Source organism: Drosophila virilis, chromosome 3, assembly GCF_030788295.1.
Source record: "Drosophila virilis strain 15010-1051.87 chromosome 3, Dvir_AGI_RSII-ME, whole genome shotgun sequence".
NCBI lineage: Eukaryota > Metazoa > Arthropoda > Insecta > Diptera > Drosophilidae > Drosophila > Drosophila virilis.
This window is the reverse complement of record NC_091545.1, coordinates 315,625-339,948: the sequence shown is the minus strand read 5'-3', so window position 1 is coordinate 339,948 and position 24,324 is coordinate 315,625. Positions and strand designations below refer to the sequence as shown.

At 46.0% G+C, this 24,324-nt stretch overlaps 4 protein-coding genes across 14 annotated transcripts; 2 read left to right on the top strand and 2 right to left on the bottom strand.

Moving 5' to 3' along the window:
• Window positions 1-222: 222 nt before the first annotated feature.
• On the top strand, window positions 223-22,829 carry Oseg4 (intraflagellar transport protein Oseg4). Of its 3 annotated transcripts, none has more exons than XM_002060252.4 (12): window positions 223-357; window positions 17,972-18,054; window positions 18,116-18,227; window positions 18,283-18,719; window positions 18,782-18,953; window positions 19,009-19,611; window positions 19,669-19,772; window positions 20,389-20,663; window positions 20,731-21,345; window positions 21,406-21,713; window positions 21,769-22,546; window positions 22,610-22,829. In XM_002060252.4, exons 2-12 carry the CDS (start codon window positions 18,031-18,033, stop codon window positions 22,803-22,805), a joined length of 3,624 nt encoding a protein of 1,207 aa, XP_002060288.3. In that variant the 5' UTR covers window positions 223-357; window positions 17,972-18,030; the 3' UTR covers window positions 22,806-22,829. The 3 variants fall into 3 exon arrangements, with proteins under 3 accessions (XP_002060288.3, XP_070064610.1, XP_032291496.1); XM_070208509.1 differs by lacking the exon at window positions 223-357 and adding an exon at window positions 17,733-17,907; XM_032435605.2 differs by lacking the exon at window positions 223-357 and adding an exon at window positions 17,733-17,912.
• LOC6636855 (uncharacterized) lies at window positions 225-6,316 on the bottom strand. Of its 7 annotated transcripts, none has more exons than XM_015168215.3 (5): window positions 5,206-6,316; window positions 3,364-3,533; window positions 3,244-3,306; window positions 2,993-3,182; window positions 225-2,938 (listed from the first exon to the last, which is right to left on the bottom strand). In XM_015168215.3, exons 1-5 carry the CDS (start codon window positions 5,990-5,992, stop codon window positions 786-788), a joined length of 3,363 nt encoding a protein of 1,120 aa, XP_015023701.1. In that variant the 5' UTR covers window positions 5,993-6,316; the 3' UTR covers window positions 225-785. The 7 variants fall into 7 exon arrangements, with proteins under 7 accessions (XP_015023701.1, XP_015023700.1, XP_002060285.1 ...); XM_015168214.3 differs by having other exon boundaries at window positions 225-2,935; XM_002060249.4 differs by having other exon boundaries at window positions 2,999-3,182; window positions 5,206-6,315.
• Gk2 (Glycerol kinase 2) lies at window positions 7,786-15,333 on the bottom strand. 3 transcript variants are annotated; one of them, XM_015168209.3, is made up of 3 exons: window positions 15,152-15,333; window positions 9,732-10,358; window positions 7,786-9,674 (listed from the first exon to the last, which is right to left on the bottom strand). In XM_015168209.3, the coding sequence occupies exons 2-3, from the start codon at window positions 10,351-10,353 to the stop codon at window positions 8,563-8,565; spliced, it is 1,734 nt and encodes a 577-aa protein (XP_015023695.1). In that variant the 5' UTR covers window positions 10,354-10,358; window positions 15,152-15,333; the 3' UTR covers window positions 7,786-8,562. The 3 variants fall into 3 exon arrangements, with proteins under 3 accessions (XP_015023695.1, XP_015023694.1, XP_002060286.1); XM_015168208.3 differs by lacking the exon at window positions 15,152-15,333 and adding an exon at window positions 14,508-14,650; XM_002060250.4 differs by lacking the exon at window positions 15,152-15,333 and adding an exon at window positions 11,751-11,929.
• PIG-Wb (Phosphatidylinositol glycan anchor biosynthesis class W b) lies at window positions 15,597-17,477 on the top strand. The gene is made up of 2 exons (XM_002060251.4): window positions 15,597-16,428; window positions 16,490-17,477. Exons 1-2 carry the CDS (start codon window positions 15,675-15,677, stop codon window positions 17,161-17,163), a joined length of 1,428 nt encoding a protein of 475 aa, XP_002060287.1. The 5' UTR covers window positions 15,597-15,674; the 3' UTR covers window positions 17,164-17,477.
• Window positions 22,830-24,324: the final 1,495 nt, after the last annotated feature.

Sequence of the window (24,324 nt, the reverse complement as noted above, 5' to 3'; positions counted from 1 at the left end):
GAATATGGATTTATATTTGTACGTGTGTGTGTATGTTTACAGCTGTATAAAAGTGCAAAAGTTATAATTTTAAACAAATCCATTGCATACTCTTTTCTTATGAAGCGCAACTTTGTACGGAGTCAATACTCGAGAGAAAGTATCGAGAATTGTGCTTGCCCACGCTGCCAGCCCTCGATATATAATTGAACTTTAACAGTTATTTAGTAAAATGCTGGTTAAAATTAATTGTGTTTTCGGTTTTAATGAATTTAACTCGCAATCTAACGTTTAACTAACTATATAAGTGTCTATGAATATGCGTTTATATTTGTTCGTGTGTGTGGTGTGTATGTTTGCAACTATATTAATAGGCAAGTAAGTGTAACATAATTGGTTTAATATTTTCATAGATTACCACTACAATTTCAACATTCAATACAATACTACAATATTATTTATATATAAGAACTTATTTATGCTACGTAAAATAGATGACATAAAATAGTTAAAGCAAAGTTTATGGCCGCAAGGACCTTAGCGTGAAATGCGGGCAAATGCGGTTAATAAGAGAGAAAGAGAGAGTGTTTAAGTAGTACCGTTGTTGTTAGTGTTGCCAACTATTTCTGCAATAGAGCTAGCTTGGCAACACTATTAGTACTTTTTGGATGGCAAACATTCCAGATGCAAAGATCTGTTCACAAATCATAAGGAAGACTATACCAGAACTGATTGCAAGATAGCGTGTGTGTGTTTGGTTGTTTTTGTTTTGTTGATGAAACCTAGACGAATAGTTCGATTTCGTCTCACAAACGTTTGCTGCCGGTGCGCACAGCACCGCAGCCGCTGCCATCGGACCAGTCGGAGGAACGCTCCGCCGGACAACCGCCGCCTTCATAGATATCCAAATGTTCTCGGGAGCGGCTCTTCGACTTGGACTTGGCTGCAACAGAGCGCTGCAGCTGGTAGCGATCGTTGATGATCTCGTAATGGGCCTGGGCATCGACGGCCGTGGAGCCAGTTCCATTTCCTGTCGTCAGCAACAGCTCGTGTATGTTCTTGGTGGAGCGGCGATGCGCCTCCAGGCACTGTGACTCCGACGAGTATGGAAACGAGGCCACAAAGTTGGCAGCCGATGTCTGTGAAACTGGCGGATCGCTGGCAAAGTTGGCGGGCGGCGGTGGCAGCGGCAGCTGCCCCTCACCTGGCGTCGATGGCGACAAGTCTGTGAACTCAGTCTTCGCCTCCGAGTCCACCGAGCACATGCTCTGCCGCGAGATGTCCTTCTGCAGCTGTTGCTGCTGCTGATCCAAAGCGGCGCTCTTCAATGTCGGCATGTTCAGGTTGGAGCTTTCGTAATCATCCTCCAGGCGTGTTTGCGGAATGGGTAGGCGACTGCGCACCGAATGCTCCCGTCTAGCAAAACGTTGCGCAAGATAATCCTCATTGTTGTTGTTGTTAGTGCTCTGGTTACTGCTGCTGTGGCTGCAGTTGCTGTGCTGATGCTGATGATGCACTTGATGCCGCTGGGCATTGTCGTAGTAGTTGTCGTTCTTTAGGGACATGTTGCAGCAGCTGCTCACATCCGCAAAGTACACCTCCGACTCAGCACCCTCCAGCATCTCACCCGCAGCAGCTGTTGGCGCCGACGGCGGCGCCGCTTGACCCTTTGCAATGGCCCCGTTCGAATCCTGGTAGCCACTGTTCTCCACCCCGATGCCCGCTTGTGGCTGCGCTTGCTGCTCGGCTTGTTGCTTGGCGGCCACCTCACAGGCGAACACCTGCTGTACATTGGGTCTCTGCTGGCTGGCGTTGTTCTGTGGACCGATGCTCTTGGCGCCCGCCTCGATGCGCTTCTTCAGCTTGCGTGTGGGCAGCGTGTTGGAGCACCGATCACGTTCCCAGCCATTGCATCCGTCGCTGTCCGAGTGCGTATTCTCATATTCACCATTGCCCACGGTCGTCTTCGCTTTGTAGGCGGCGCTGCGTACATTGCCCACCGATGCAGTGGCTCCGCTCAGACCATCCATGCGTTCCAGCGTCGCGGACTGACCCTGATGCTGGCCACAGGCACGTGACTGTGGCACCAGCTGCTGGGGCTGCTCCTGCTGCTGCTGTGGCATCAGTGCCGTCACGGTGGGATTGCCCGGCAGGCAGGTGCCCGCCTGCAAATATTGATAGTAGCCACGTCGTGCTGGACTGTTGGGATCGCTGTACGGCGGCGGTGGACCCCAAACGCCGTAAGGCAGTGCATTGGGAGGCGACAGCGCGTTATAGTTGCCGCCAACCACGACAGGCTCCTCGATAAGCATCTGATTGCCATCGGCAACGGCGACGGCCGTCGCCGAGCTGAAGCCGTACTGGGAGTCCGGGCTGGCGGCAGCTTGTCGAAATCGTCGTGTTGCGTCCGGCGTGGTGCGTTGCCATGGCATTCTCGGCCAACTCCAGCCGCTGCTGCTGCTGCGATTGGCGCGATCACGTCCATTGCGACAGCCGCTGACCGTCTCCTCGCCGCCCGGATTGGGTGAGTAGAAATTGCCCGGCGGTTGTGCCGCCCAGAAACGTTGCTCGGCGCCAGCTCCTCCGCTGGCGGCGACGGCTGCCGCTGCTGCTGCGGCACTCGCCTCATCCCACGGATAGGCTGTTGCCTGCAGCGGCAACGTAAGCTGGCGATGGGCGTGGCACTGCTCACAACAACGACAATTGAGCATGCGACCCGGCGCGAGTCCATGTGGCGGTGGCGCCTGGCTGGCATATAGGGATCGGCAGCGCAGCTCCAGCTGCTCCCAGTACATCTTCTTGCGCTCGTGGCTGAGCAGCTGATAGACCAGCATGCAGCTGAACACGGCGATGAGCACGCCGGCCACGGACAGGCCGAAAATCGCGCGCAGGCAGGAGTAAAGGGAGCCGTGGACGACGCCGCAGTCCGAGAGCGAGTCGAAGACCAGACGCACGCCTTCTGAAAGAATGTGGGTGAGTAAGGATTGGGCCACTGGACGTCCGGACGACGCACCTTTACCTTTGTCAACGCGATCCACGTGTGATTCAATGAGATCCGAGTAGCAGGTGCAGGTACGCGTCTTCTGCGCATATTCGCATTCACGCAACGCCTGCAGCCGGCTCATGTGGAGGACGGTGGTGGTCACGGTCACCAGGGCGCAGGTTAAGGCGGAGACAAGGCCACAGGCTCCTGACAGCTTGATCTGCAAGAGAAACGAACCAGGTTCAAAGCAGGGCTAACATGGGAATTAAAGCTGGACTCACGAGATAGCTATATCGATTGCGACGACGCGCCAGGCTCATAATGCAAACGCCCGTGAGGATTAGCTGGAAGAGAGAGTGATTAGTGGTAATGATGATGATGCAGTAGATGGTGGTACTTACCAGCGTGGCGGGCACAAAGGTGGGCACCGTTTCAAAGTTGCCCACGGTTATAGTATAGGAATGGAGCAGAAAGTATACGCCCAAGAAGAGCACGCCCAGCAGGCAGCTAAATCCGCCGCAGATGAGGCACCACACCACATACTTCTTGATCCCAGCACCATGGCGATGAGCTGAAAAAAGAGCAAAGAATGCGTTGAAGACATGGCAACAACACATCGACGTATCCCATCCTAACCCAGCGAGCCGCGATGATGTGCCTCTGAGGCGGATGTGGGTGGCGGTGCGGGTACCCAGGAGCACGGCGGAGGCATGCTGTATTGCACGAACTGCATCACCGGATAGCCATGCATGTTGCCAGGTGTTTGGAAGTCCCAATTATTATAATTAACAATCAATTATCTGGAACAGCTCGCGTTACATCTCGAATTCCCTCAGAATATTGCTTTCTTCGATTGTTTATACATTTATATAAATATATATATATATATATATATATATATATATATATATATATATATATATATATATATATATATATATATTTTTTTTTTCACTTCTCGGAAAATATCTACACACAAGTCGTTCAGATGCCTCAACTGGCAGCTGCGCGGACTGGGATTAAATGGGGTAAATGGAAAACGATGCGGAAGCTGCGCCCCATCGAGAGCTCGTTGCAGTTGCGAAACGATGTCAACGTTAGTTCCAACCACCAAAAACTGCTGCAGTCACGGCTGGGAGTCCAGTCGAGAGAGAGAGAGAGAAGGAATTGCGCAGGCGTCAGACTAGTGTATGAGGAGGATGAAAGGAATCCATGCTCGAGTGAATGCTGTCAGGTGAATCAGTTACGAAGCGCGATGACAATCACAGTAATTGGGAACTGTGATTTTTATAAAAGGAGGTCTTCTTTCTGATGCCCACAAAATATATTTATAACTAGCCGGCCGGCCTTGCCCGTGGCAAGTTTTGTGCTAAAAACTTATTACCTTTCCACTAAGTACACGCCCATGGAAAATTGAAATCTACCCATCTTGATCTCCGGAATCAACGATTTCCGCATCAATTAGTCTTGCGGTGAGAATCTAGTAGCTGAAGAATATACTCTCGTTTCATGCAACTGTTTTCCCAAATCGCTTAAACACGTATTTATTAAGTTCTTATGTAGAGCTTCGAAAATCGCATAACAAATCTTTGAGTCGCACTTTCCACCGAGAAAGCTTGGATTCCGCGAGAAGTGTGAAACACTTCTCAAACTATTTTTGGTATCAAATCTTTGACTCCCATTTCCACCAAGGAGGAACGGAGTTTCCAAAAAGTGCGAAACACCCGTCAAATGAAGTTGAACAAAGATCAGTGAAAATAAGTTTGAGGCCGATCAGATGGTAAACAAAACAGTTGCATACAAACGTTTTTCTCGATTCTCCACACATGCGGGTGGAATTTTTCGAAGCCCCGTCTTAACGTGCACCTACATCACATAAGGTAACCGCAGTGAAAATTTTAGCTTCGGAGATCTTACGGTTTTGGCTGTGCTTTGATCACCAATCAGTCAGACCGTCCGTCAATCAGTCAGTCCGTTAATCAGTCAATCAGTCTGTCAGTTATACAGTTAGTCGTTTAGACAGTCAATCTGTTCGTCAATCATTCAGTCAGCCCGCTAATCAGCTTGTCAGTCAATCAGACAGTCCGTCCACCAATCATTCAGTCAGTTAATCTGTTCGTCAATCATTCAGTCAGTCCGGTAATCAGTCAATCAATCAGTCAGTTAGTCAATCAGTTGGCTGACTGTCAATCAGGACACAGTTTTCTAGAGACTGTAAGATTCCCATCAAGTGGAACACTCACCTATAGAGCTGTTCCCGTTGCTGCGTGGCCTGGGCGGAGGGCGTGGCGGTAAAGGTGGACGATTGTCATCCAAGCCCTGCGACTTAGCGCCGCCAGCTCTGCCCGAGGCAGACGTAACAGCCGCAGCCGCCTCGAGTTCCGTGTCGTGGTAGATATCATTGCAACTGTCCGTTTTGGAGGGCAGCTGGTCCGTTGCGTTGGCCACACAGGCTCGGGGCTTCTTCTTTTTGATCATGGTGCTGTTATTGTCGGACTCGCTGACCGTAATCTCGTCCGCACCCAGCATGGCATCCGCGATCAGGCTGCGTTTGTGCTGCTGCTGCTGTTGGGATAAGGAGCTGCTGTTGGCGGCGCATCTGCACTCCAGATCGCAGTCGCATCTGGCCGGGTCGAATGGTAAATTTTGCTGTGCTCGTTGCTGCTGCTCCTCGTTGGGCAGAGCTTGGTACGAATGATTTAGCAGCGACTGCGCCGATTGTGTCTTCAGCGCCGTCTGCTGAGCTGTCGTCGAGGTCTGCTGATGCACCAGCACGGCCACAGCCATGGATGCATTCTGCTGCTGCTGGGTTCCACTTGCGCGTCCGCAGGAGCAGGGGCACTGACATTGCTGCACAGCATCCGCCACCGATGCCAGGCCAATTGCCTGTTGCTGCAGATAATGCGCCGGATATTGTATATAATGATAGTGATGGGGCGCTGCTGCCTGGACAAGGCTCGACTGCGAGGCCACACGTTGCAGGGATGCCGAGACTGAGCCCGAAGTTGGCTGACTGAAGGCGGCGTCCATTGCTGAGCGGCTCGAGTGGCAACTTGCGCTGACTAAACCGGTTTGACCCTTTGGCTTTAAATGCTTTTTAATGCCACACTTAGAAACAAACTCTGGTTGAGACGAAACATGTTGACCGAGAAGGAACTTTGCCGTCTCACGCTGTCAATTTCATGCTCGATAAATTGACCAAAATTTATTGCCAATGCGGTTATTCGAACCAATCCAAATAAAAAGCTAACACAAGCGAATTAACATTAACAACAAAACGCAACAACAACAACCGCAAAGAAAACAAACGAAGCGAACGCGTCTGAAGTTTAGCGGCGACTGTGGCTTGTTCTTCGATTGAGGATTACTTTGAGCGCAACTCGCAGAAAGAGAGAGCGCCGTTTGAGCTCCATAAACGAAATGAATGCGTGTGCAGTTGAGCGGCGACTGTGGCGAGGATTGCTTTGAGTGAAACTTGCAGATCAAAAGAGAGACAGAGCGCCGTTTGAGTTACAGCCCACGCTCCCACACACATACACATGCACAGCTAGACGAATGAGTGTGAAGTTTAGCGGAATGAGGAATGATTTGAATGGAGCGTGCAGATCAAAACAGCGAGAGAGGGAGCGCACACAAGCACGCACACAGATCAACAAAGGGAACGTGTGTAAAGTTGAGCGGCGACTGTAGCGAGGATTAATTTGAGTGGAACGCGTAGTTCTGAAGAGAGAGACTGAGAGAGAGTCATTTGAGGACACACACTTTTATCATGCACACACACTCACACACACAACAACCATACAGTGCTATAGCTGTAAGAGAAAAATCGGGAAAAGGTGCGCGCTTTAACTTCAAAAGAATTCCGGTTCTTGTTATTGTTGCTGTTGATTTTTGTTGTACTGATTCAGTAAAAATTCTGAAGGTGTAGTCCAGAGCAGCGCAGTGAAAATCAATTTCTTTGTTTGGGCCTTTTCTGTTGTTGTTGTTGTTCCACGTTTAGATTTTGTTACCTGAGCTGATCCAAACGAAGAACTTGTTGCTGATGAGTGCCACTTAAGCATATGAGCATGAGGTGTGCATGTGTATAAATGTAAGGCAACCTGTAGAACCAATTTAAATGAGCAACGGCTAAGACTACAGGCATAACTAACTAAAAAGGATTGTTTGAATAGATTCAATCCTTAGAATTGAACAAACTCTTAATAAGGTAAAAGAATGTATGTAACTGTTAGTTATGAATTATATATCTGTCCCTCAAAGTGAACTCGTTATTCAGGAAATTAAACAATAAGCAGGGTTGAAACTGCACGTCCGTCCGTCCGTATATCTGTCTGTTTCTATACGTACTAGTCTCTCAGTTTTAAAACTATCGCTTCGAAATATGTACATATGTCGGAGCCAGCTGGATTAGACCACTTTCTCATATAGCTGCAATAGGAACGATTAGTTGAAAATTAAGTTGTATGAAAATCTTTTTTGTTTATCAAGATACCTTAACCAAACTTGGCATTTACTAGTTTCCATATGCTCCCTACATTTACGCCAAATCTTATATAAATCGGACAACTATATCAACAACTTTTTGTCTATCAAGATATCTTGACCAAAAGGAATTTATTAGTTTCACTATGCTCGTTATATAAGCAAAATCCTATCAACATCGGGTCACTATATCATATAGCTGCAATAGGATAGATCGGTCGAAAAATAAGTTGTTGCACGGAAAACATTTTTGTGTTTCAACCCGTTATTAATTATTTTCCCTGCGCTTCCGAGATAAAAAAGCTTTCTTGTTTTTAAATTCTATTCTAAAACTTACTCTCTTTGGCGAAAAACACACAGTAATTTATTTGGTTATGGCGCCTGTACTCAGAGAGTGAAGCACACGCCCACATAAATCGGTTGATTATGATAGTTATTTTTAAACGATATTGATATTTCCGCTACTGATAATGTTCTACAATTGAGTACATTAATAAAGTACAAACAGACATTCTCCATTCTTTTGCAGAAATAGTTGAATTTCTCGCTAAAATCAAATCATAAACTGAATCTAGTTATACAATTCCGTATTGGAATGCAACTGAATATATTAAGGATTTTGTATGTTAATAATAATTGTAAACAATAGTTTCATATAATCGTATATTTGTAGGCTATGAACTAAAGCCCATGCCCATATTTGGTGCTTAAGTAATATACAAAAGTCATTTGCGCTCTCTGGCTATATACATAAGTTATATATAAATATTGTGTGTTTTTGTGAATCGATTAAGTTTTCGATTTATCAGAGCAGAGCAGAACATGATTAGATAAGTACATGGATTATACACATTCGTGTTAAGCTAGATGGAAAGGGGGCAAAGGGGAAAGGGGTCCATAAACTATTTACACACTTTAAAGCGAATGCAACCAATTAAAAGATCTTGCAGAGCAGGAACAGCTAGCTATATACATATGGGTAGCGGGTTCTGTCATTAAATAATAAAAATTATCACAACCGAAAAACCGATGCAACAGTCATGGCTCGAAGGGGCGGGGCCATATATATACTTATATATATATATATACATGTATATACAAAAAAAAGATATAAATATTTATGACTTGACCGTCGCCGATAAGGAATGCACCAGCATGGCAAAGCTGCTGATGAGAAAGATGCTCGCCGGCAGTGAGGACAACATCCTGTAGTTTTCCTCGGTGTGGGTGCGCGTCTTCTTCTGCTTGATGACCCAGCCCAGGCTGCGCTCGACGGCGCGCTTCCATTTGCCATAGCGTTCGGCGCGCTCGTGCTCCGTTGTGGTGGGCAAAAATGTGTCGTAGTGTACGTTCTCGTAGTATCGCTTCTCCGGCTCGAATTTGCACAGATTGATGCCCTCCGCCTGGGCTGCGCACATGGCCGCACCGAAGGCCGTCGAGTCCATCAGCTGGGAGCGGAACAGCGGCAGCCCCGCGGTGTCCGCCTGCAGCTGCATCAGCAGATTGTTCGTGATCAGCTTGCCGTCGGCATGCAGCTTGTTGATCTCATAGCCGCACTCCTGATGCATGCACTCCAGTATGTCGCGCGTCTGGAAGCAGATGCTCTCCAGAGCGGCGCGCACAATGTGATTCTTGCGCGTGAACTGTGTCAGGCCGATGATGATGCCGCGGGCATTCTGTCGCCAGTATGGGGCATAGAGACCCGTAAAGGCCGGCACGAAGTAGACATCGCCCGATGTGGGCACTGCCTCGGCGTATTTCTCGGCGTCCCGCGAGTCCGGCAGTAGGCGCACCTTCTGCTGCAGCCAGGAGAGCGCATGTCCGGCCACCGAGACGGAGCCCTCCAGCGCATAGATGGTGGGCGCTTGGGGGCCCAGCTTGTAGGCTATCGTGGTGAGCAGACCGTGACGCGAGAAGACGGGCTTGTCGCCCGTATTGCACAGCAGAAAGCAGCCGGAACGATACGTATTCTTCGTCTGGCCCGGCTTCACGCACATCTGGCCCAGAAGCGAGGCCTGCTGATTGCCCAGGATACCGCTCAGAGTAAGTCCGCGCAACGCGCTGCGGTCGGAGGTGATCTTGCCGAAGACCTCCGAGCAGCTGCGTATGCTGGGCAGCATCTCCTCTCGGATGGCGAAGGTTTTCAATAGCACCGGATCCCAGTGCAGCGTCTCCAAGTTCATCAGCAGAGTGCGCGACGCATTTGTCACGTCTGTGATGTGCAGTGCACCTAAAAGGGAGCACAGTTGTTGGATGAGCATCGCTTGGCGAGGATTCAGCTACTCACCATTGGTCAGATTCCAGACGATCCAGCTGTCTACGGTGCCGGCCTTGCAGCGTTTCTCGCGACACGCCTGCCGCACCTCGGGCACGTTGTCCTTGAGCCAGCGAATTTTCAGGGCTGAGAAGTACGTGGATATGGGCAGACCCGTGCTCCGTTTAAAGTGATTCACGTCCTGCACCTTGGCCACAATTTGTTCCACGGTACTGCTGGTGCGTATATCCTTCCAAACGATGGCATTGTAGAGGGGCTTGCCCGTCACCGCATCCCAGACGATGGTCGTCTCCCGCTGATTGGTAATGCCCACGGTGGCTATGTCTGACGCACTAAATCCCAGCTCCGGCAGCTGTTTGATGGCCTCCTCGGCGCATTTGTTAATGGAGGCCATCATTTCCATGGGATCCTGCTCGTACCAGCCATCCTGTAGCGTTATCACGCTAAGTTCCACGCGATGTGCCGCGATTTCCTTGAAATCGGGCGTCGTATAAATCGAGAAGCCAATCGTCTTAGTACCCTCATCGATGACACCCACCAATCCCGTGTGCTGGATAAGCGACTGCTTGCGCAGCTCCTTACTGCGAAACGGGACATCGGCACTGGAATTGGGTACGTTCTTGCCTTCCGTCATGCTAGCTGCAAAACAGAATAGTTTACATAAAGAGAGATTACATAAAGAATTCCTATAATACGCGTATCGATATGGCGGCTAACGCTATCAGTCTCGATAAGGAGGCACAAGGTTTCCTCGAGCTGATATGACTAGGCGAGTCAAGCAACCAGTTTCTAAGGTTTCCTCTCTCCGTTTTCTATGCGATACGATCTTAACGTTGGGCTAATTGATTTGCACTACAGCTGTTTTTACTCTATACTCTATAGAGAGGGCACTTACGAAAAGTGTAACGCTTCGTTAACTCACCTTTCCCTAAATAGGATATTTTCTTGCCCGTTTTTCTTATTAAAAATGGAATTTTGAAATAGTTGCGCTTAGAAATTGAATCAAGGTATTTCCCTTTTCTTAAATACTGAATTTTTCTCTTCTCTACATAAAAATTGATATATCTAATTTTCTCTTGACCCAAATATGCCTGAAAATTGAAATGGGAAATTTTAAAACCGATTTCCTTATCCGATTCAAAATTTAATTTTAATATAGTGGGGCTTGAATCAAAATCTTTCTCTAATACTTAACTGTTCTCTTCTTTACTCAAATATTGATATATATATGATATATATAATATAAATATAAATAGGAAATTTTCTTATTCAAAAAGGATATTTTCCAAAGACAATTTTCTTATTGAAATTGAATATTGAAATAGTCGAGCTTAGAAATTAAATCAAATCATAATTCTGAAGTATACGATCTATACTGCTTAAAGATATGTTTAGGATCGCGTTACTTTAATACACATGTGTCATATGTCCGAGAGGGTATTTAATCTTTGGAATTTTAAAAACAATTGTGCTCATTTTTTCTCCATGCTGATGTTGACTTTGTACTCTTTGAGCTGGAGCCAAGCCCCAAAGCTTTGTTGGCCTAATGGTCGAGCCCTCTGCGAGCAATTGTTATCGCAACATTTTCAAAGCTTTTTGTTCACTTTTTCGACAGAGATAAGACACAAATGATCGAGTGATGTCAATTATTTACACGAGCTCATGAAAATTATAAATAAACACTATTAATTTTTTTAATGTTTTTCCTGTTTCTAGCTAAAACGCTACCGAGTCCAAGTTCGTGTCAAAGTCACACGTAAAGTTGAGCAATAATCAGAGTTCTATAAATGTGTACTTTCCATAGTTTTAACATTGATGTGTTAGTTTTATTTATTTACGTTTACAAAAACTTTTGCCGGAGAATTAAGCACTTGTTTATTATACACAAATATTTGTCCGTCTTTTAGACCTGTTGCTACAGTGAAGATCAATATCTTTTCTCGGAATTCCTTATCAGCGATAATATTATTGCCACACCGATTAAACATGGGCTATTAAAAAGGTTTATGTTGTGGCTGAGCGTGGGTTTACCTTGTTGTTATTTTAATTATTAATAACAGCGATAACAGCCACAATGTTAACTCTTATGCCAATACTCAAGAGAGAGTAAAAGAGAAAGAGAGAGAGCGAGCGATTGTTTATTTTGTGTTTCACTCTATATTTATTAAGTGTGGGACCCGCACGACATCCGTCCAAGGCGAGCGCCAAAAAGTATCTGACAGTTGCTCGAATCGAACCGAACCTCTACCCGTCAAATTGAAGACGCGTCAGTTTGCTCACAACTGTATTTATGCACATACATATATATATATATATATATATATATATATATATATGTAGCGAGAACTTTCAAGCGGCGCATTGAAAACAAATAGAACCGACTATTGACACGAACACCCACATAGACACAGACACACACACACACACACACACACACACACACAAACACAAAATGCGAGAACAAAAAACAACAAGAAGAAACTGCGGGAACAGCTGATAAGACAAGCCGGTTGCGGGTTTGGATGTGGTTGGAGACGCGGGATGGGCGGGTAAGAGCTGCCTCGCCGCGCCGAGTGGGAGGTGTGTCGCCTTGACATTTAAAGAGAACACATTTGTTCATCTGGTGAATGGATTCGCTTACATTTATATAGTACAAACCGTAAATATTCGGAAACGATAAGCACTTTGGTCACATCAAAAATTGTTAAGCAATATATCATAGCTGCGATAGTTGTTGCCATAAACTCCAATAGACCTTTGAATTTCTCGCTCATTATAGTCTGTGCAACAGTTTTGTAATGGCATATACCCTGTAATACCCATTTAAAGGGGGGTAGTATGGTTTTAGATCTGGCAGAAGAGGGCATATCTATTCTTGTTGAGCATGAATACCCTTTAGATCTTTTGATTTCTTACTAATCATAATCCGTGCAACAGTTCTTTAGATAGCCTGTTTACCCATTGAAAATGAAGCAGTACAGATTTATAACAGGCAGAAGCAGACATATGTATTCTTGTATAGCATTAAAGGTCGAGACAATCTAACCATCTAATCAAATCTAACCATCTCCGTCTGTCTGAGAAATGAGAAAAATTAAATTCAAATGTATCGGCGCGGGGCAAAGGGTATCTCATGACATAAGAACTTTATCATGTTGGTTCTTTCAAGGAAATGCATTAAATGTCATGCTTTTATCTTAATTTTCTTCTACTTATAATGACACATTTTTGCATATTTAGTTGCTGGCAATAGTTTTGCATTTATAAATATTTTGCTGGTGCACCAGAAACATTCAAATGTAAATATTTAAATTTATTTTAAGACAATCTATGTAAATATGTTTCTGCTTGTGCGTTCATTCAGTTTCTTGGTCTCGGAGCTCTAAAAATAACGCAAATATTCAAATTAAGTGTCAACAAAATTAAAAAGCCAAGCAAAAATATAAAATGGAAATTTCCGAAAACAAAAGTCGCTTTTGCAACTGATTCAAATTCATTAATGATATATTAAAATGCTAAATGAGCCAAAATGCTGTGTGCCAACAATTGTGACATAAAACCCATTTAAATTAATGCTTATCGTAGGGTATATTAGCTGGGTGCATCGAATGGTCGATACACAATTGTTTTACAGGTCATGCGGTAGTCAACCATGCATTGAGTGATGTGCAATGAGTATATCACCTTTTTGTCAACACGAATAAATGACTTTTATATTTGCATTGTGGGGTAATCGGGTGCAGAACAAAGTAAACAAACACCTTTTTTTTACGTGGCATCGAGTATATTCAAATTGGAACATGAAAAATGCAGGTACATGCAGGTAATAAAGCTAGAGCCATTTTCGCTACGCTGAACATTGAATACCCTTGCAATTTTTCATAATGCTCTTTGCTCGTATCTAAGAAGCATAGAAAAAATAGTTATTGCTGAGTATGGATAAGGTATCTTGAAAACACAAATGTTTTTCATACAATTACCTATATATATGTACAATAACCTATATGATTTAGTAGTCCGGCATAAACAAGATTTTGCAAAAATGTAGGGAGCTTAGTGAAACTTCTAAATACCGAGTTTGATCAAGATACCATGGTAAACAAAAACTTTTTCATGCAACTTAATTTTGGATTGATCGTTCCTATATATGAGACTTATAGTAAAAACAATAAACGCAAAGTTTTGGTGATATGTTATCAAAACAAAAATGTTGTTCATATCAGAAGCAACTTTTCGACCGATTATTTTTATGGCAGCTACATGATATAGCTGTCAGATCCAGCCGGTTTCCACATACATATGTAGTCTGGCATGGCTATATTAACTCGGCTCAACTGATCAAGAATATTTATGGGGTCGGAGATGTCTCCTTCTATGCGTTACACATTTCGAGACAAGATTATAATACCGTCTGTAAGGGTATAATATAGTGACAAATCGTTGGGTCAACAGACCCTGCGACATGGGCCATTACAGAGCCTGATAATCTTTGGCAACGGTTGATTGCGACAGCAATCGTTGTACTGATTGTTACTGTGCCCGCTGACGGGAACATATGCTGATTGACTGATAAGCTAATTGATAGAGAGCAGACAGTTCTCACACAGATCGATTAGAATCATCAGCTTATGTTGGCTTTGGTTAAGGTCAAAGGTAACACACTTTCCTATTGACAGTCTTTCAACTGGCGCCGTTGGTTTTTAATCAGCTAAACAAATTGCACACGCGAACACATTTATAGTTATAATTATATGTATGTATGTACTTTTCGTCTCGTCGAGTACACACCCTTGAAAGGACGCAAGTGCGCAGCAGAAAATGCAAATAATTACGTAAATTTGATTAACAAACAATTATAGCCGGCCTTTAAACAAATCAAATGTCTACATTAATTATTTAGTTCCGCGTGCTGTGACCGCTCGCACTGTTGGCGACAAACTGAGCTGAAATGTATTAATGACTTTGCAAGATTGGCCATTGACTGATCTATATGCAAAAGAGAATGGCATGGAGAGAGGGAGAGAGAAAAGAAGCAGCTGTAGCTGTAGCTGTCAATGCAACGTAGGTACATAGGTGAGCAGCACGTGATGCTCAGCCGCCTACAAGCTCAACAAAATCAATAGGCGACACATATACATACATACGAGTGTATATGTATATGTATACGTACACCAAGTGCCCGTGGACAAGCCCCTTAAAGCTGTTCGGCGATTGGTCGTTTTTGTTTGCACTTATGACGTCACAGATGCAAACAGATATTAAACAAATGTTTATCTTTATTGCATGTTTACGTTTGTGGTGTGTGATTAACACCCATTTATCTAACATCTTTCCATGTTTATATAAAAATGTGCTTCCTGATATGACTTTAAGCACTTCTTCACTTATTTACACAACCGATTTTTTACCACGTGCACGTGCACCGTACTCACCCTATTAATAATTAACGCTGGATGCAGCAGCGCACTATTCCTTAGCATTCACGATTAATCGGGAACGCTTTGGTAACCACCAGCGGCTTTTATGGGCAACGGTAGCCATCAGCAATTCAAGGTCCAATAAATATTCCTGGTGTCTCCCAATCCCTTTAAGTTGACTGACGAGCCGAGCCCTCTTATTGTGTTTGGGCATTGACAATGCCAGGGCTACGTAAACAACTCACAGGAACGCTAGCGTTCGAATTGCACAACTGTTCAGCCACCGTTGCAAGAAACCGTTTTGAGCGGCAAAAAGAATCGAATTCCAAATGCTTGAAACGTTTATCAATGCAAGTGGCATTAAATGCCTTACTTTATCGCTATTTGGGAGCTAGCACCGATTATAATACCAATTTGACGTAGAGCTTATCGTCGGACATATTTTTGTGTGTACATCGAGTAGGCTTTTATCAATTATCAATAGAATTTTTGTTGACGCTGCCAAGCGAAATGGCCCGTCAGTATCCGGGCAATCACCATGGCCAGCGAACGAGTTGCATTGGCGAGCTACGATATCCCCGAACAGCATATTGATAAGCGTTCTTGGGAGTCAATCGAACAGAGCTTCGCCTCACTTTGTGTAATTTTAGCCAATTTTTCGGGCATTGTGCTGGCACGTGTTTTATCCACTCGCCCAAATCCGAACATATGCTACCTTGTAGAGTTCGCATTGATTGTGGTGCCTACCGTTCTCTTTGTGACGGTGGCCAGCAGTTATAGTGTCCATTTCGTGGCACTGATGATGGTCCTCTTATTGTTGTACCTTCTACGTGCGCGTCCACTGTCGCGCGCCAAGAGCCGGGCCCAGTTCCAACTGGGCACCCGGCCATTCGTGCTGACGTTGATGCGGTCCATGACTCACCTGATCACAGCAATTTGTATACTCGCCATCGACTTTGCCAGCTTCCATCGACCCTACCGGAAGAGTCGACTCTTTGGCGCCCAGCTGATGGATACCGGCATTGGATTGTTTGTGGTGACCATGGGCCTGGTTTCACGCCGGCCTCGCAATTGCGCCGACCTGCGCCGTAGTATTTGGCGCTCCTCATTGCCGCTTATTCTACTCGGCATAGCACGGGTCGTGGCCATCCTGATCGTTGGCTATGGCCAGGACGAGCACGAGTATGGACGGCATCTGAATGCCTTTTTCACGCTGGGCCTGACGAAGTTTTTCGGGAGCCTCTTCTGTTTTTTGCCCCGCAACGACACGCATTTGTTGCCCCTGGGACTCGGTAAGTTCTCTAAGAAATAACAATAATTTAACCTTAACTAATTGCATTTTCCACGCTGCAGGTCTTCTGGTCTGTCATCAACTAGCTTTAACTCTTGGGGGTATATCTGAATACGTGATGAACGAAGATTTGCCGCGTTCCACGTTTGTGAGCGCCAATCGCGAAGGTCTCTTTTCGCTGCCGGGCTTCGTGGCCATTTACCTGTTATCCATATGTCTCAGCCGCTGGCTGGTGTCCAAAACCTCGCTCAGCTACAATGAAATTGTTGGAAAACTGCGGAGTCTGTTGATCATTTCCGTGCTCTGCTGGCTTCTCATGGCGGGCAGCGCCTACGCCGTGGGCATCGCCCGCGTCACCTGCAACTTGGGCTACGTTTCGTGGATGATGTTCTTAATAACTTCAATGCTGTGCCTAAGCATTTTTATCTTCCACCTGGTCATCGATGACGACAATGAGACTTTGGGCGACATAGAGAGTTTGGAGAAGAGCCCTTTAATCGCGACAGGATCGGGTAATGCCAAGGACAGAGGAGATCTTCTTGTGATATGCAATTCCTTGAATATGAATGGCCTTGTGTTCTTTCTCTTGGCTAATATATTGACGGGCGGTGTCAATATCTTTCTGGAGCCGGAGTATCGCTCTGACCCGGCCTCCGTTTTTATCCTGCTCGCTTACATGTTGGTCGTGACAAGTGTGGCCCATCTATTGTATAAGACGGGTATTCGAATTGCCTAGACCAATTATTTAGGTTTTCTCTGCTGTGATAAGGCCTACCGAAAGTTTATAGGTCCCCTCAAATTTTGTTTGTTTCTATTATCTAGCAGGTGATAAAGTAATCGTGACTAAAGTTCATATACGAATAAATCAGAGTATATAAAAATACAGAACTTTAACTTTAACAAAATGTTTCTGTACATTAATTAATACTAATATTTATTTACATAGATTATTTCTATTGAAATTAATTCTAAGATTTGCAAGTCAATAAGTCGAGTTTTTTAAGTAAGGACAGCCTTAAAACTTCAATATATTTGCTTTGTAATTAGAGGCTAACCATAAAAATAATTTTGTTCTTTCAAATTTAACGACTGGAACAAGGATCGGCTAAGATCGAAAAAAAAACAACCAGTACGTTTTTTAGCTTAACACAGTTCGAAACATACCTACTGACTAGTTCATTTAAACTTCGCGCCATTCGGTTGTACAAATAAGTGAAAGAACGGCTTAGATCGAAAAAAAAAAAAAACAAGTTCCGTTTTTAGCCTATCACAATTCGGTTCATAAGGACTAACTAGTTCATTTAAGCTTCTGCTTTTTTCGCTCCATTCGCGTCGTACAATTGTTTGTTAAAACTGAAGCGAAATATTAGCAAAAGTAATTTAATTTGCTTGTATGTTAGAAAACATTTATTTAATGAACAACACAGCAATCAAGTCCACAGCGCATGCGCAGCACAAAGATGCCAATTTGTAAACAAATGCAAAGTATTCCCCTGCAATGAGTTTCCATGACAACCAAATTTAACATAACTATTTATTAACAGGTGCACAACAAAAGCAGCGGTAAAAAAAATTGGACAGCAAAAAAGCGTAAAAACCAGAAATGTTTGTCTACTTGAGTAAAAAGGTAAATTTACGTGCTTTTACTTTACAAAATTGAAGCTAATTATATTAATGTTTCTTAATAGATCGCGATCCCAAACAATGTGAAGCTTAATTGCATTGCGTGGAACAAGGAGGAGGGATATATTGCGGTTGCCGGGACGGAGGGACTGCTCAAGGTGCTCAAACTGGATCAGGGTAACACAAACAAAATATGCACAAATTAATATTTAATATAAAAATAAAATTGAAGCTGCCAACAATGGACAGACCAAGGGTGGATTGGCAGCCGTGTCCAATCTGTCGATGAATCAGACATTGGATGGTCACAAGGAGTCTGTCAAGGTGGTTACGTGGAACGATGCACAGCATAAACTAACATCCTCGGACGTGGACGGCGTTATAATGGTCTGGATGCTGTACAAAGGCGCCTGGTATGAAGAGATGACCAATGATCGTAAGAAGTCGACGGTGGCCGGCATGAGCTGGACCTCGGATGGCACCAAAATCTGCATTGTTTACGAGGATGGGGCCATTATTGTTGGCTCCGTTGATGGCAATCGCATTTTCGGCAAGGAGCTCAAGAACACACATCTAACTGGAGTTCAATGGAGCCCCGACAATCGTCTAATCCTCTTTGCCCTGGCCAACGGCGAGTGTCACCTGTATGACAACCAGGGCAACTTTGCGGTGGGTAAAGACATCTATATAAATATGTACGCCAGTCTAGCAGCAGCATGTGTGACCCACAGATGAAACTCAACATTAAATGCATTACCCTGGGTACCGCCACGGGTCGTGTGCATCGCATCGGGAGCATCAGTTGGTTCAGCGGCAGTCTGCCGAGCAGCCGGAACCAGCCTGTGCTGGCCATCTGCTATGAGAACGGAAAGGTTCAGATTATGCGCAACGAAAATGACGATGGTGAGGCACAACAATCTGCATTAAAGATAAATACTTAGTGATATATCTTCCACAGCGCCCGCGATCTTTGACACTGGCATGCGTAATGTGGACGCTAAGTGGAATCACGATGGCAGCGTGCTGGCCATTTGTGGGACATCTCTGGAGGCAGTTAGCCCTTTGCGCGACACCAACCAGGTGTGCTTCTACTCACCGCTGGGCAGGCTGCATCGCACGTTAAAGGTGCCTGGCAGCGACATCACCTCGGTCACCTGGGAGGGGAAATCTCTGCGCATTGCCATGGCCGTGGACTCGTTCATTTATTTTGCGAACATCCGGCCCGAATACATTTGGTGCTACTTTGAGAAGACGGTTGTCTTTCTCAACAGCCGAAGCAGCAGCAAAAACAACAGCGGTAGCAGCGCGAGTAGCGCAAATGTCGCGCCCATGAATGTGATCACCTTCTGGAACACGGTGTCGAACCAAAGCTTCCTCAAGGAGGTCGAGCCCACACTGTGCCTGGCGGCCAGCAACGAGCATTGCGTTCTGGGCGTAGAGTGTGTCAGCAGCAACATAAAGGAGATTGCGCTTAGCACGCTGGAAGGCGGCAGCAGCTCGGCGCCGGATGGCAGGGTTTATCAGCTGCTGCTGTGCAACTCCATAGGGACTACCGTGGACTGTACGTAAAGCTTGTAAAGTCCTTCAGCTGTAATTGATTCATTGTTTTGTCTTACAGCTAAATACACGGACATTAAACCGCGTTTCGTGGGCATTAACTCTGGCTATGTGGCCATTGCCTCCTACGAAGAGATACTCATTTGGCACTATCATACCCCAAAGGTATTTATTGTATTATTTTTTTGTTATTTTAAAATTATCATTAATTTTGCTTTCATTCTGTTATGAGTTATAGTTCCATATTCAGTCCTACCTATTGCTAAAGAGCCCTCGATTTTGTTATGCCCTCCCAAGTGGAAGGCCTTCTTCTGACGTGGTGACAGTTGCCCAAAATATACTCTGGCGTTTCGTCATCTTTTCGGCGTGATTTGCAGAGTGCATCTTGCATCTTGATAAGATTCTTGCGGAGTCTGGCAAGCCCTGTAAGAAATTCTGTGCTCAGACACGGTTGGTCAAAGCTGCCTGGAAATCTGCCTAACTTGCTTTTGGATCTCTAGATGAATATTATGCTTGACAAGATATGGCCCGAACAAAAAGAAAGGCTCTGGTTCTTTGTACCCACAAAGTTCTATTATCCCTGACAGGATTTGTAGACATATTGTACTTGTTAGTGTCCGAAACGCAGCTCAGTTGCAGGCAAATGCTTTCTATGTTGCGTCACTTTCTTCTCGTTTCGGTTGAGGCAATTTGTTGGTTTTCTTCCGCATCTCATATTACAGCATATGCAATTCTTGTCCTTTTTTTTGTTACCATTCATTATTAATTTTTTCTTTTTCAGAGCTCTTCGAATCTACATGGGGTTAGGGCGCGCAGGGAAAAGCGCTTTCACATTGATGACACGCCCACGGGCGTTGAATTGGCCAAGGATTTGCTGCAGGGCGCGCAACGAAGCGTCAAGGATCCAATTTGTGCGCTCGCACTGTCCGACAAACTGTTGCTGGTGGCCCGGGAATCGGGCGTCATAAATGAGTACAGCTTGGGCAATGTGTCGCTGAGGAACCGGCACACGATGCACACCAAGATCAACAAGATGGCCATCAACTGCAACTCCACGTAAGTTGGGCTTGTTTCTACCGTGCTCCTCCTCCCCGTCGGCACTTTCTAATTGTTGCTCTTGCAGGCGCGCTGCCATCATCGATCAGATGGGTGTGATGACGCTGCTGGAACTGGACGACAATCGGGAGACGCAGCTGAATTTTAGTCGGGTGGAGCGCAAGGATGTTTGGGCCGTTAGCTGGGCCAAGGACAATCCCTTGTTGCTGGCTTTGATGGAGAAGACGCGCATGTATATCTTTCGCGGAAACGATCCCGAGGAGCCGATCTCCTGCTCCGGCTACATATGCACTTTCGAGGATCTGGAGATCACCAGCGTCCTGCTGGACGACATCATCAGCATTGGGGAGCTGCAAAACGCGTCGCATCTGATACAGCTGCGCGTCAAGTCGTTGCGCGACACGGACGATCTGCTGGAGCATGTGGGACTCGAGGATGCCAAGCAGTTTATAGAGGACAATCCCCATCCGCGCCTCTGGCGCCTTCTCGCCGAGTCGGCGCTAAAGCAGCTGGAGCTGGACACAGCTGAAAATGCCTTTGTGCGCTGTGCCAATTATCCCGGCATCAAACTGATTAAGCGGCTGCGAAATATTAGCTCACAAATTCTGCAGCGGGCAGAGATTTCCGCCTTCTATGGCGAGTTCGATGAAGCCGAGAAACTCTACATGGATGCTGACCGAAGGTGACCCTAATTCCACTTATCCAAACTATTGACTATAACTTATCTTTTTGTGATAATCAGGGATCTGGCCATTGATTTACGCATCACGCTCTGCGATTGGTTTCGCGTGGTCCAACTTTACCGCATGGGCGGTGCTGGGGTCTCGGATCAGCAAATGGAGACGGCGTGGCGCGAAATAGGCCACCACTTTGCCAATCTTAAGTCGTGGGAGAGCGCCAAGGAGTATTACGAGAAGTCACACTATCTAGAGGGATCCATTGAAGCGCTCTACCATCTGGAGCAGTTCGATGAGCTGGAGAAGTGTGTGGATAAGCTGCCGGAGAAGAGTCCGCTGCTTACCAAACTAGCAGAAATGTTGGTCTCCGTTGGTAAGCCTAACGTTCATTATATTTAAGCCTTTACTTAACTTTGCAATGATTGCAGGCATGTGCTCGGAGGCTGTGCAGGCTTACCTGAAGTTTGGAGACCAGAAGGCCGCTGTCAATGCGTGCGTCAATCTGCGTCAATGGGGCCAGGCCGTGGAGCTGGCCCAAAGGTATCAAATGCCCGAAGTAAACGTGCTCCTTGGCAAGCACGCGGCACAGCTGCTCAACGAAGGACGTCTGCCGGAGGCAATTGAGCTGCAGCGAAAAGCCGGCAAGCATTTGGATGCAGCTCGTCTGCTCTGCAAGATGGCCGAGCAGGAGGTAGAGAAGCGTGCACCGTTGCTGCGCATCAAGAAGATATACATACTGGCCGCCCTGCTCGCCGAGGATAATCTCAAGTCGTTGGCCACGCCGCAATTGGACTATGCCATCGATCGCAACCGGCTGCTGGACTCGATTAGCCTGGAGGATGCCGCTTTCGTTGAGCGTCTCTGGCACTGCGCCGAGGGCTATCATTATATGCTGCTCGCCCAGCGGCAGCTGCGCTTTGGCATCATGCATAGCGCTGTCGTAACCTCTATACGACTGCGCGACTACGACGATGTTCTGCCCGTGGAGGACATCTACAATCTTCTGGCCCTGGCTAGCTGTGCGGACAGATCGTTTGAGACGTGCTCGAAAGCATTCATGAAGCTGGAGTCGCTTGAAACTCTGCCCGAAAAGTCCCGGCAGGAGTACGAGGAGCTGGCCGTTAGCATATTCACAAAGAATGAACCCAAGGATCTCATGATAGACACGGTCGCCTGCTACGGATGCGCAGCCCAAGTGCGAGACAAGTCTGTGCTGTTCATTGCTCTGCATATATAACAGATTTGGGTAATCTTTATTTTTTTTTTCAGTGTACCATCGTGCATGGAGTGTGGCGCCCGCTTTCCTGGATGTGTGGCGTCAGGGAAGCCCATAACGCAGCCAACAAGCAATATTTGGATATGCTCCACTTGCCATCACTGTGCCTCGCCCATGGAGATAACACGGTACCGAAATTGTCCCTTATGCCACAGCACCATTGTCTCAATAAAGGGAAACAAGGAATAGAATCGCAATCAAAGCAACGCAAAATGTAGAGTACGTTGTTTCGTTAAGTATTCGTTTCGGCCCCTGCCGGGAATCGACGGAAGCTCAATACATTTAAACAAACAACCGAAACGGAGCGCTCAATCGGAAGTTGTTACGTTCGTTAAGTTTGCGAGTGCTTGTGGCGGCCCCTGCCGGAAATCGAAGGAAGCTCAGCAAGTGTATGTGACGGCCCCTGCCGGAAATTGAAGGAAGGTCAATATGTTTAAACAATCAACCGTAAGAGAACACTTATTCAATCGGTAATTCGTACTTTCGTCGATTCTGCTGGTATTTGTGGCGGCCTCTGCCGGAAATCGAAAGAAGCTCTATACATTTAAACAAACAACCGAAACAAAACACAATCGGTAATTTGTACGTTCATTAAGCTTGCAAGCGTTTGTGGCGGCCTCTGCCGGAAATTGAAGGAAGCTCAGCAAGTGTATGTGACGGCCCCTGCCGGAAATTGAAGGAAGGTCAATATGTTTAAACAATCAACCGTAAGAGAACACTTATTCAATCGGTAATTCGTAGCTTCTTTCGTCGAGTCTGCTGGTATTTGTGGCGGCCCGTGCGGAAAATCGAAGGAACTCAATCAATCGGTAATTCGAGGTTTCTTTCGTCGAGTTTGCAAATGCTTGTAGCGACACCTGCAGAATTCAATTGAATATAATAACGCAATTAAGAGCAATCTTTAAGTGCGGAGCAATTCGCCCATTACTCAACACTTAAAAACGCACCCTGCACAGCACTGATTGTGTTGCTGCTAACCTGCGAGAAATAATCTGCATAAATTGTGCCGTGTTTATTTATACAAAAATTTTAAATCGTGTTTCATAAAATTTGTTTTGTCGCGAAACGTGCCAACTAACGTCAACGCTTGGCAACAGATTATTGCTCCGGCGCCGCTGCAATCCCACAGGGTGCACGGTATCCAACCCAATTCTCCTCCCCTCCGCGCAAATTGCTGGCCCACAGCTGTTTCGAGTGCGGCGCGTTTTTGTTCGCCTAGAACTGCAGCCATAATTGTGTTAAAAAGTGCAAAATTCGGTGTTTTATAGTTGAGCAACGCCGCCTAGTTAGCCTCCCCCTCAAATTCAGGTAAGTGCATATGTCTATATATATTTTACTGGCTGGCAAGCGGCTTTTTTCGCGAAACGCGGCGCGGGCCTTAACTGGCGCCAAAAAGTTGTATAAAGTGTTTAAAGTGCGCGCAAAACGTAGTGTTAAATAAAAATTGTGCATATAACGGTCAATACGGTCAAGGACGCGTTGAATGCGCTGCAAGGATATTGACGCCCGCCGAAGGACACTCTGCAGGCCGCGCTGCAACTTGTTTTCAACGCTTCCGCCGACGCTGCTGCCGCTGCACCCTCTGCCGACGCCGCTACCTCCGCTGCTGTTCCCCCTGCTGCCGCACCCCATGCTGCCTCCGCTGCTGCTCCCTCTGCTGCCGTCGCTGCTGCTGTCGCTGCATTGTCAAGGTAAGTGCACCACGTGC

What these genes read in the sequence shown, in the direction of transcription:
- Gk2 (XM_015168209.3), bottom strand. Translation starts at nt 10,353, where the DNA reads ATGACGGAAGGCAAGAACGTACCCAATTCCAGTGCCGATGTCCCGTTT. An exon ending in CGTCTGGAATCTGACCAATG is followed by an intron (nt 9,675 to 9,731) that starts GTGAGTAGCTGA and finishes GCTCCCTTTTAG; the next exon opens with GTGCACTGCACATCACAGAC.
- LOC6636855 (XM_015168215.3), bottom strand. Translation starts at nt 5,992, where the DNA reads ATGGACGCCGCCTTCAGTCAGCCAACTTCGGGCTCAGTCTCGGCATCC. An exon ending in CAACGGGAACAGCTCTATAG is followed by an intron (nt 3,534 to 5,205) that starts GTGAGTGTTCCA and finishes CTCTTTTTTCAG; the next exon opens with CTCATCGCCATGGTGCTGGG. An exon ending in GCAATCGATATAGCTATCTC is followed by an intron (nt 3,183 to 3,243) that starts GTGAGTCCAGCT and finishes TTTCTCTTGCAG; the next exon opens with ATCAAGCTGTCAGGAGCCTG.
- PIG-Wb (XM_002060251.4), top strand. Translation starts at nt 15,675, where the DNA reads ATGGCCAGCGAACGAGTTGCATTGGCGAGCTACGATATCCCCGAACAG. An exon ending in TTTGTTGCCCCTGGGACTCG is followed by an intron (nt 16,429 to 16,489) that starts GTAAGTTCTCTA and finishes TCCACGCTGCAG; the next exon opens with GTCTTCTGGTCTGTCATCAA.
- Oseg4 (XM_002060252.4), top strand. Translation starts at nt 18,031, where the DNA reads ATGTTTGTCTACTTGAGTAAAAAG. An exon ending in GCGCAACGAAAATGACGATG is followed by an intron (nt 18,954 to 19,008) that starts GTGAGGCACAAC and finishes TATCTTCCACAG; the next exon opens with CGCCCGCGATCTTTGACACT. An exon ending in GCCATCAACTGCAACTCCAC is followed by an intron (nt 20,664 to 20,730) that starts GTAAGTTGGGCT and finishes TTGCTCTTGCAG; the next exon opens with GCGCGCTGCCATCATCGATC.